This window comes from Salvia hispanica, chromosome 1 (genome assembly GCF_023119035.1).
Source record: "Salvia hispanica cultivar TCC Black 2014 chromosome 1, UniMelb_Shisp_WGS_1.0, whole genome shotgun sequence".
NCBI classification, from domain to species: Eukaryota; Viridiplantae; Streptophyta; class Magnoliopsida; order Lamiales; family Lamiaceae; genus Salvia; species Salvia hispanica.
The window spans coordinates 1896592-1907362 of NC_062965.1; the positions used below are offsets into that span (position 1 = coordinate 1896592).

The 10771-nt window shown below is 37.2% G+C and overlaps 1 protein-coding gene across 3 annotated transcripts; it reads right to left on the bottom strand.

Annotated features, from left to right (window-relative positions):
* Nucleotides 1–371: 371 nt before the first annotated feature.
* LOC125220301 (disease resistance protein RGA2-like) lies at nucleotides 372–4732 on the bottom strand. Of its 3 annotated transcripts, XM_048122469.1 has the most exons (4): nucleotides 1313–4732; nucleotides 1085–1119; nucleotides 799–886; nucleotides 372–709 (listed from the first exon to the last, which is right to left on the bottom strand). In XM_048122469.1, exon 1 carries the CDS (start codon nucleotides 4601–4603, stop codon nucleotides 1382–1384), a length of 3222 nt encoding a protein of 1073 aa, XP_047978426.1. In that variant the 5' UTR covers nucleotides 4604–4732; the 3' UTR covers nucleotides 372–709; nucleotides 799–886; nucleotides 1085–1119; nucleotides 1313–1381. The 3 variants fall into 3 exon arrangements, with proteins under 3 accessions (XP_047978426.1, XP_047978431.1, XP_047978420.1); XM_048122474.1 differs by lacking the exon at nucleotides 1085–1119 and having other exon boundaries at nucleotides 372–704; XM_048122463.1 differs by lacking the exon at nucleotides 1085–1119.
* Nucleotides 4733–10771: the final 6039 nt, after the last annotated feature.

A 10771-nucleotide genomic window follows, 5' to 3' on the forward strand; every position in this document is an offset into this window, starting at 1 on the left:
TGCATCAACTAATTGTACGTGCAAAATATCGTTACCAAGACCAGAAAAAGAAATATATAGATGATGAATCAGAAACTAGACACATGCATAGTTGCTGCTAAAAGAAGAGTTTTGTTCTCCTTTTAAAGAAGACTGTATAAGACTAATAGCTATAGCCCACGGTGCAAAATACAACTTGAAAAAGCATCTTGCTTAAAAAAACAAGATTTGTTGGAAAATCCAACCTGCGCCCCCAACTACTCGCTCACAACAATGTCGATCGGTTGCACAGCGTTGCTTGTCGAGGCTACCCGTTATTTGAATGATAAACAAGTCACTGCCAAACTAACATTAATATCTATTATTCGACTTTCATAGTCACAAGTGTAACACCTGCCCTTCATTACAGAGACGAGTAAAAGAAAGCACAATGTTGTTATATTTTACGATATACAAGCATTACTTCCACACTGAAAACCTTTAATTGAAATCATGAAAGCATGCCATAAAACAGGATATTAGTATGTGAATACATCCAAATACAGAGGCTGCCAACAATTCCCAATTTTACCCCTCCGCCTATAATATCCTCACATTAGACTCAAAATATTGCGTCATAATCAGGAAAGAAGCATTGCCATATAATGCATCTCCTTTCTTCGCATGATCAAACTCTGAAAGCGGCATCACAATCGACTGCATGCAGCTTCACTTTTCGGCCTCGTCTGTTCTAGAAAAATCATTCAAAATTTACTCCAATGAGAAATTAATAACAGCACGAAATAGTTCTCAAACCAAAACAAAGCCTTAGAAGCTTACTTGGCCAGTCCTTTGAGAGCAACATTGTCTGTCTCTGTCAAATTAGGTGAACATTGCGTGATACACATACGAAACATTGTACTCCACGCTGCAATTCACCAAAAACCACACGTATCAAAAACAGAGGAAAAAATACAATATAATTTCAAACGAAATGAAAAATTAATAAAGGAAAATCTACTCGTTCTTTATTCCCCTTGTTTTATAGTATTAGAAAGTTGTAACTAACTAGAAGACTTTGCATATTCTGAATATATAGTTTCATAGCATTCCCCTCATTTCCTACCATGTGTTCTTCCTTCAATCATCACACAACAATACCTATAACAACAAAAATCATATACTACTATTAATATATTTCAATTAATTTATCTATGATTAGATGGTTCTATCTTAAAACTTTTACAATTTGGTAGTTTAGGAAATACATGCAAAACCGCAGAAAACAGAGAGCAGTCCATAGCTTCAATAAAATATTTTCCTAAACGGAATATGAAAAGAAAATGATACTTACTTGCTACAACATTCATATGAGTTGGCCATCGACCTTGATTCTCAGATGGCGATGGTGGTTGCGCCACTCCTAATCAATACGTAGTTCTGGGCAATCATTAACCATGAGGTGCTTCAATGCATCTACAAAGGGAAGGCGCTTCAACTTGTTGCAACTATTTAGATATAACTCTCTTAGAGATGAGAGGTTCCCCAACCATTGGGGCAATTCTTCTACTCCTATATTCTCCAACCTTAATACAGAAACAGAGGTGAGATATTGAATTGATTGGGGCAGCCACTCCCAATTTTCCACCCCCTTCAAATATAAGATAGTAAGTGAGTTGCAGCATGTTTGCAGCATCCCATCCACAGTCTCTGCAATGCCAACACTATCCTCTCTTGACCATTCCACACTCACATCTATCCATAATGATTGCAAGCTGCTAAGATCCCAACTCTCAACACTACCAATACTAGCAGCCATCAATTTAGGAACACCTAAAATACTCAAATATGTGAGACGAGTAGATGATTTAGCGAGGCAGTCAATTAGCATTGGTAGATTCTTTAGGCTCCTTAATTCATTCAGTACAAGATGCTCAATTGTAGGGGCCCACGACTCTAGCATTTCACACGGCAATTCCATCAGCTCTCCGCACCTTGCAATCTTCAGCTCACAGAGGATCCCCTGTGATTGTCTTGCTCCACCACTTGGATTCCAAATCGACTTCAGATTTTCACAATCCCAAATACACAAATACTCCAGAGAATTGAGGGTGTCCAAGCCATCTGGTAATTCTCTCAACAAAGGACATCGTGATATGTCCAAATATGATAGGTTCTGATTCTTATAGAATAACCATTCTGGCAAACATTCCAATGCATCTAATTTGTCTATGTCGAGTGACGTTAAATGATTGAATGAAGTATTTATGAACTTCACCTTCTTCAATTCTTTCAAAGAAAGAGACTTGAGATTAGGCAAGTGTTGCAGCTTTGGGATTTCATCAATTTCTGAGCAATTGGAGAATGTTATTTCAATCAAGTTCTCAAGTGGAACCCAAGAGCTTTGAAGCCCATCACGTACTGCCATCTTCTCAGCCCATGTTGGAAATTTGTTTCCTTTGAATCCTGAAATCTTCAACTTCTTTAGATTGGCATGAGGTTGGAGGCCTTCCAATACACTCGCATCATTTCTTTCATCTTCTCTATCATCACTCCATGTAAACGCCAAATCAAATAAGTTCAGTTTATGAAATATATCTGCTTTCAGAGCCTCTTCCTTATCATGCACCATCTCCAGATCTTGAATCTTTAGTGATCCTTTGAGATTCATTAAACTTCCAAGCTCTTCAATTTGATAACCCTTCTTTTTGCCTACTGTGAAGTAAGGTAGTGTTTGGAGACTAGTTAGTCCCCCGATCTTCGCTGGCAACTTTGTAAGAGACCAGATATAAAGATGCCTTAAGCTATACATATACTTCAACGTACTTGGCAGATTCTCTAACTCCCAGCTTGCTCTTAATGTTTGCAAATGATGGAGTTTACCAATCCATTTCGGCAAGTTTACAATTCTCGTTTCATAAATATTCAGATTTCTCAAATGTACCAACTCCCTAATTGAATTGGGCAACTCTTTATAATCACCGGAAAGAGTCAGATTATGCAGACATTCAAAGTTTGAGAATATAGTGCCAGGAATTCCACTTTTCATGAATAATGTACGCAAATGCTTGGCCACATTTTTTGGTATGGGACTTGATTCTTTTTTCAGAACCATATATCGCACAGGGGTACTGCCATCTGCATTATTGGATAAAAGATAAGATGCAAGATCATGCACAAGATCATGCATCCCACAAAACCAAACATTATCAATCCATTGAACTTCCAACAGATAGTTTTGTGCAAGTACATTAAAAAACATGTTGCCCACAGACTCCATGTCATATCTTGGGCTTGGTTGAAGAAACCCTTCTGCCATCCATAGTTCAATCAACTCCTCCTTATCGAAATACTTACCTTTGGGGAAAACCGAACAAAACGTGAAGCACTTTTTGAGCGATGGTGAAGAGAGGTGATCAAAGCTCAATTTCAATATTTTTGAGATATTTTCACCTCCTTCACCATCTGAAAGCCAATTTTCATTGATGAAGCGCCACTCTTCTTCAGACTTACCGCGAAGCACTCCCCCAACTACATTGGCAGCTAAGGGCAAACCTTGGCATCTTGTTGCAATCTTTCTTCCAATCATCTCAAATCCATATGGAACTTCACCATTTATATCAAAAGTTTTGGCCTTGATTATGGACCAACAGTCTTCATTTGATAAGCCATTCAAATGATGAATATGAAATGGATTAACAGTAGAAGCAACTTTTTCACTTCTGGTGGTGATCAAAATTCCATTTCCCGTAGTGGAAGTAACTCCAGACATGGAATTTATAAAGTCTTCCCACATTGCAACATCTTCATTCCAGATATCATCAAGAACAAGAAGATAAGTTTTAGACTTGAGAACTTCATGAAGCCTTTTCAGGATTAGTTCCCTGCTCTCAACTCCATCAACATCTGAAGTCAATTCCGAAAGGATTTTTTTGAAAAGACTAAATGGATCAAATGTTTGAGAAACATGAACCCAAATAAGTGATCCAAATCGAGCCTTTATGCTTTCATGATTAAAGACTTTCCTAGTCAACGTAGTCTTCCCTATACCCCCCATTCCCACAAGAGCAACCATGGAAAAGATCCGATCTTCGGGGATCTGGGTGAGCATGTCAACCAGTTTAGACACATCATCGTTTCTTCCAATAAAGATTGGATCTAGACTGATCGAATCCGTCTCAATGGAAGTATGAGCAATAGCAGGTGCGTTCACAATCATGCTTTGAAGGCCAAGATCTGTTGCCCTTTTGTTCATACACTCAAAAGTAGCATTGATTTGTTTGATTGTGTGAGCCATATTACGCCGACGCAAAATGCCATTAAAGGATGAGAAGCATGATAGTACCTTATCCTTGGATGATTTCATCTTGTGAACTTTTTTGTGGAGAAGATGATAGCTGAGTTCATCCAAGACATTGTCAGCATCGAAAGCCACGGCTTCAAGCTCCCTCAACCAAATCCTGACAGAATCTTGTGTGATGGATTTTTTCTCAGCGTCAGTCAAGTAGGCTTGAATCGTCCCCAAAGTCCTCTGCAGCCGTTGGGCATCTTCATCGAGACCTCGAAGCAGAGAGTACTCATCCTTGAAAAGGTTGATGAGGTTTTGGACAAGAACTTCAATGGCTGCTGAAGACACGCCCTCCATGGTTGCGCAGAGAGAGAAAATATGGTTGCAAGTTTATCTATGAAGATGAAGAATGTCTGGAAACTTGTGGATGGTATGCTAACAATATTCTAACTCCTGCATTATGTTTCCCACTCATCACATTATAAGTTATTCCCACCACTTTTGCTTTCTTTCTAACTCAACATAAACAAAGTGATATAAAGTTATAAAAGCAATAGGGAAACAAGGCATGTGTGATTCTTTTCTTGACTAAATCAATACAATCTTCGTTCACAGTTATCTTTAAAGATGAAGAATGGTTGATGCAATTGCACTGTATTGTATTGGAGTTCCCTTTTTCTCATTCAAAAAATTGTACATTTGGGTTCCTTTTTTCTTTGGGCTTGTTTTTTGTCCGGGCCTCAATTAACTTACTATCTCAAATGGAAATAAAATTAGAAGTATAAATATGAATCAAAATTAAGTGGTTCGATCTCATTATTACGTGCTCTGCAAAATTATATCGATTGTAATATTAAATTCAAAATCCTAGATATATGACTGATGGTTGTTAATAGGGGTGAGTAGGGAAGGTATACCTTACCGAAATCATCATACCGTATACCTTACCGTAAATACGGTATGCGAAAAAGTCATACCTTTATCTTATCAGAGTCCTTATTTTCGGTATGGCGAATTTCCATACCGATACTATACCTCATTTTCGGTATACCGTATCGAAGATCGGTATACCTTACTTTTGCGGTATAAAACATCAATTAAAATAGAAATAGAGTTCTTAGAATATTATTTTATAATTTATATTTTTAAAAATAAATTAAATATAATTTATTCATAATTATATTTATATTTCACAATAGATTTTATAATTTAAAAATATATAAAATATAATTTATATATAATTGTGTTTATATTTTTGTGGTATATACCTTATTTTACGGTATAAACCTTAATTTACGGTATATACCTTAATTTACGGTATATACCGAATTTCGGTATGTAGCGGTATACCGCGGTATTTGAAAATTCATACTGTTACCTTACCGGAATCTTTCGGTAAGGTATCGTAAGGTATCATAACATACCGAAAGTCGCGGTATACCGAAAAATTTGGTATTTTCGGTATTTTTTCGTTACGATAAGGCTGGTATTTCGGTATTTCGGTATTCTTTCCCCAGCCCTAGTTGTTAAACATAACTTGGGAATTTTTTGAAAAACATGGCCACAAGCTAAAAAATTACTCCCTTCTTTCCATAATTGTGGAGTCATTTTATAATTTTGGTACGTTCCATCGTATTGGAGTTACATCCTTTTCTGTGAAAGTCAACACATTTCTTCTCAATTACTTTACTCTCTCTTACTTTATTCTCATCATCTCTCTACTTCTTTTCTTTTTTAGTTTATTCTTTGTTTTCTTAACTCACTTAACACAATTTTTCTTAATCTTCGTGCCGGAATAAAATGTCTCCACTACTATGGAATGGAGGGAGTATATTGGAAAAACATTTGAATCAAGAACGTCTCACTTCTATTATTACCATTTACCAAAGACGGTTACAAAGAAAATTGTAGAGTTTTATCACAATATATAACATAGTGGAGATTTCCAAATGATGAATGAGAGGACGCAAACATGAATACGAGGAAGTACATGAGGTGGCCATGATGCACTATTTATTAGCACTAAAAATACCTGCAAGCATACAAGGTAAATTTAGTATAGCTAAAGGTCAGTACCGGGATATCGAACACAGGGAATAAGATTGCAACTGACTACCATATACTAAGCATCACATACTATCTAGAGACCCAGATTTTTTTGGGTTTGGATTATCAAACTAGACAGAAAATAAATAAACAAATAAAAGAAAGCGTAAAATCATATGATACAAAACAGGCGAATGAATGTAGAATTTTAGGATCCAAAACACAATCGACCTCCTTGAATTACGGTCTCTAGAGTTATTAAGTCGGTCACTTAACTAGATTAAACCCCCTCCCGAGGTGAGAAATCCGTAGATTAGGTGTAATAATTGAAGTCCTCTTCTAATTCTTAGACCTAACTCCTAAAAGATTGTAAGACCAATGACCTCACGTGAAACCTCAACTCTCCCGAGTTCTATTGAATTAAAGTGTGAATTATCCCTCGTCCAAGTCAATTATTTCGTCTCCCGAGTACTCTAATCAACTCTAACATGTATTCAAGAGGTAGCTAATCAATTGAATATAGAAGACACAAGAATAAATCAAATAACTGCAAGAGCTAACACGGAAAAATCAATTTAATTCTTCACCAAAAAATCCACAAAAGTTGTTCTACTCATAGACAAGTAAAAACTACAAATAAAGTACGAGACATGAAAGAAATAGATAAAACCCAAGGTTGAATCTTCAGTCTCCAGTCTTCTGTTGCCTGATCTATTCTGTTTCTCTCTTGATTCTTTTGTTATCTGGATTATCTCCTTTAGATCCGACAAGATCTTGTTTGGTGTTACTAATTGGTTTTTCCAGTGTGCAGGTCATTAGGAGAATTTTTTAAGAACTCTAGTTTAGTACATAGACTGTTGTTGTAATAGTTGATAGTTCTCTGCTTGTAATCTTGATAGTTCAACAAAATCAGTCGCATGGTTAGAGTTTGACTGAGCTCTCCTAATGAAGAACAAACATGTCTTGGTAAATAGTGAATCCGTACCTAATTTGATCCGTACAGTGGTATCAGAGCCACGGGGGGATTAGGTCGGCACGCCAAGTCGCTAAAGAAGGTGGGCAAGTGGAATCCTCCTTGGAGATGGGATTCGCTCTGGTAAATTGGCTTTATCTCCTGGTTTTACTTTTCTGTTTAGTGCCAATTATAGGCTTGGGCTATTGTTTTCTGGTAGACAGCCCCTGGCAAGAAGGGCTTAGGACTTTCTGTGATTTCTTTGGTGTGTTGCTTCTGCTGGTTCTCGTTCTCTGCGATCTTGTGATCTCATTTTACTTGACCACCAAGCATCTTGTACTGCCCAAGTGACCCCCTGCGCCCTCCAGTAGTGAGTGATTACGAGTTGGGATAGCCTTGGCCAGTTTTGCTCGTGACAGTCAAGGATTTGAGGTCCTATCTGTTGTGTGAAAGCTGTGTGATTGTTCTTGTGTTGCTTGTACATGTCTCTGTGTTTTCAGGTGTGTAAGGCTTTGTGTTTCTGTCTTGCTTCCTGTGTTCTTGTAAAATTTCTTGCAAAAATGGCTCAACCTGTTGTTTTGGTTCCCTATAATGGTAAAAATGATTTTGCTATTTGGAAACAAAAAAATGAAGTGTGTGATTCAACAAAAGATTTTCAAGGTTGTTCATGGTATTTTACCTAAGGATACTGCTTAGGACAAAAAGGATGAAATGAATGATTTGGCAAGAGCTACTATTGTGTTAAATCTGTCTAATTCTGTGATTAGGAAGATTGATCATGTTGAATCTGCTGCTGAAATGTGGAAGTTACTTGATACTCTGTTCACTGTAACCTCTATGACATCAAGGATGTACTTGCTTGAAAAGTTGTTTAAATTTAAGCTTGATCTTGCAAAAGATATTGATGACAATGTGGATAGTTTTCAGAAGCTTGTTCAGGACGTTAAGATCAGGTGATAAAACTATAGATGAATACACTAGTATAGCTCTGATGAATGACATACCTGATTCCAATAGTGATGTTAAGGCTGCCATTAAGTATGGTAGAGATTCTGCTCCTCTAGACCTTATTATTAGCTCCCTGAAATCTAAAGAACTTTAACTTAGGTAGAGGGTTTTTTATAAGAATGCTTATAACAAGGTTTTAAATGTCAGAGGTAGATCTAAATCTAGAGAGGGCTATGAGTCTAGTGGAGGTTCTGGTAATAGCTCTAATTCTAGGAAAAAGTTTAGGTTTAGGTCTAGGAGTAAGGATCCTAAAACCTATAGTAAGTGTTTCAATTGTGGGGAAGTTGGGCATTATAAGAAAGATTGCTCTAAGCCTAAAAAGAATAAGTTCCCCAACAATAATTCCCAGGTTGAAACCCTTGTTAATGTGGCTACCTATGATAATGTGAATGACTCTTTGTTCATGTTGCATGATCTGCAATTTGTGAATGTTTTTCCTGTCTGCTCTTTTATATCCAATGATTGGCTATTTGATTTTGGATGTACTTATCATGTGAGTCATTTTAAGGAAGTGTTTTCTGAGCTGAAACCTGTAACTAAAACTTTTGTGTCAATGGCTGATGACAAGAAGTTTGAAATTCTTAGGATTGGCATTGTGTGTTTAAAGTTTGAGAATGGTTTTGTGCTCAACTTGAAGGATGTGAGATATGTTCCTGATCTTTGCTATAATCTGATGTCATGTACTACTCTTGAAAATGAGGGTATGGGGGAAAGTGGGGGGAAGGTTGTATGAAAATTTACAAATGATCTATGTGTTTGTTTAAGGCCAAAAAGAAATGTGGTTTATATGTCTGTACTGTTGTGCCCCTTACATGTGAAAAAGACTTTGCCAATATTGTTTAATCCGATAGAACTATGTTGTGGCATAATAGGCTAGGTCACATGAGTGCTAAAGGTCTGAATATTCTGAAAAACATGTCATCCAGTCTGATAATGATGTTCATAGGGAGTTGTCTTTCTGTGATTCTTGTGTGCTGGGTAAACAGCATAGTGTCTTCTTTCCTTCTACTCCTGCACCTGCAAATGTGAGTACATGTATTCTGGAATATTTGTATATGGATGTTTGGGGGACCTGCTTCTGTGTCTTCTCACTCTGGATGTGTTTACTTCTTGTCTGTGATTGATGATTTTTCAAGGAAAGTTTGGTATTTTCTCATGAGACATAAGTCTGAGGTTTTTGAAAAACTGAAAACTTGGAAAATTTTGATTGAAACTCATACTGGCAAGAAAATTAAGTCTATTAGAACTGATAATGGTCTGGAGTTTTGTAATAAACAAATGGATGACTTGTGTGATGAATTTGGAATCAAAAGACATAGAACGGTACCTTATACCCCTCAGCAAAATGGGGTTGCTGAGAGAATGAACAGGACTCTGCTTGATAAAGTTAGATGCATGCTTTCTAAGCCTGGTTTATCAAAAAAGTTTTAGGGTGAGGCATGATTAACTGCTACTTATTTGGTGAATAGGTCTCCTTCTGTACCTCTGGTTGGTCAGTGCCCTGAATATGTGTTTTCTGAAAAGCCTCTTAACTTTTCTCATCTAAGGATTTTTGGTTGTGCTGCTTTTGTGCATACTAAGTCTGATAAACTTGAGCCTAGATCTAGGAAAGGGGTTTTTCTAGGTTATCCTAAGGGTGTCAAAGGTTATAGAGTCTGGCTAAGGGATGAACTTGGGTTCAAGGTCATATTAAGTAGGGATGTAGTCTTCAATGAAGATGAATTGTCCTACTTAAGGTTGACAAGTAACCTAGGTCCTATAGATGTGGACAATGAACCCCTCACTGAGGTGGAGTCCACAGTTACACTCACTGGTGTGGAGCATCCTAGTGATGCTCCAAGTGAGGTGAAGCAGCCATTTTGGAACACCTATCCAGTCTATACACCTAATGAGACTCCTGATGAAGGAAATCCAAATATTGTTCATGATGTGCCTGCCCAAAATATTGATGACAATGTGCCTAACATGCATGATAGTCCTGTTAGAAATACTCCTCATGTTCCTGCTCAGAATGTGATACATAGCCCCAGTGGCATTCAAAATGCTATTGATGATATTAACTTGCAGAATTATGTGTTATCTAGAGATAGAAATAGAAGAGTCAATGTGAAAAAACCTTCTAAGTTTGATGGCTTTGCTGGTTTAGTTTCTCTTATAAACTTGGCTTTCAATGTGTATGAATCTGATGGGGATGAGCCCCAAAGTTATAAGTAGGCTACTAAATCTAAGTTTTGGAGTCAGTGGCATAAAGCCATGTTGGAGGAGATGCATTCTCTAAAAATAAACCTTACTTGAATCTTTGTACCTTTGTCTCCTGGTGCCTCTTTGGTGGATTGCAGGTGGCTTTACAAATTGAAAAATGAGGTGGAGGTGACTCGACTTATTTTAACACAAATAATACCTGCAAGTGTACGAGGCTAGTGTAGCAATTATCAAGCAAAAGTATCGTATCCCGCAGAGACAAGATTGTATCAACTCAAGTACCACGAACAAATTTCGACTACTATCTAGACAATCCA

What these genes read in the sequence shown, in the direction of transcription:
- LOC125220301 (XM_048122474.1), bottom strand. Translation starts at nt 4,603, where the DNA reads ATGGAGGGCGTGTCTTCAGCAGCCATTGAAGTTCTTGTCCAAAACCTC.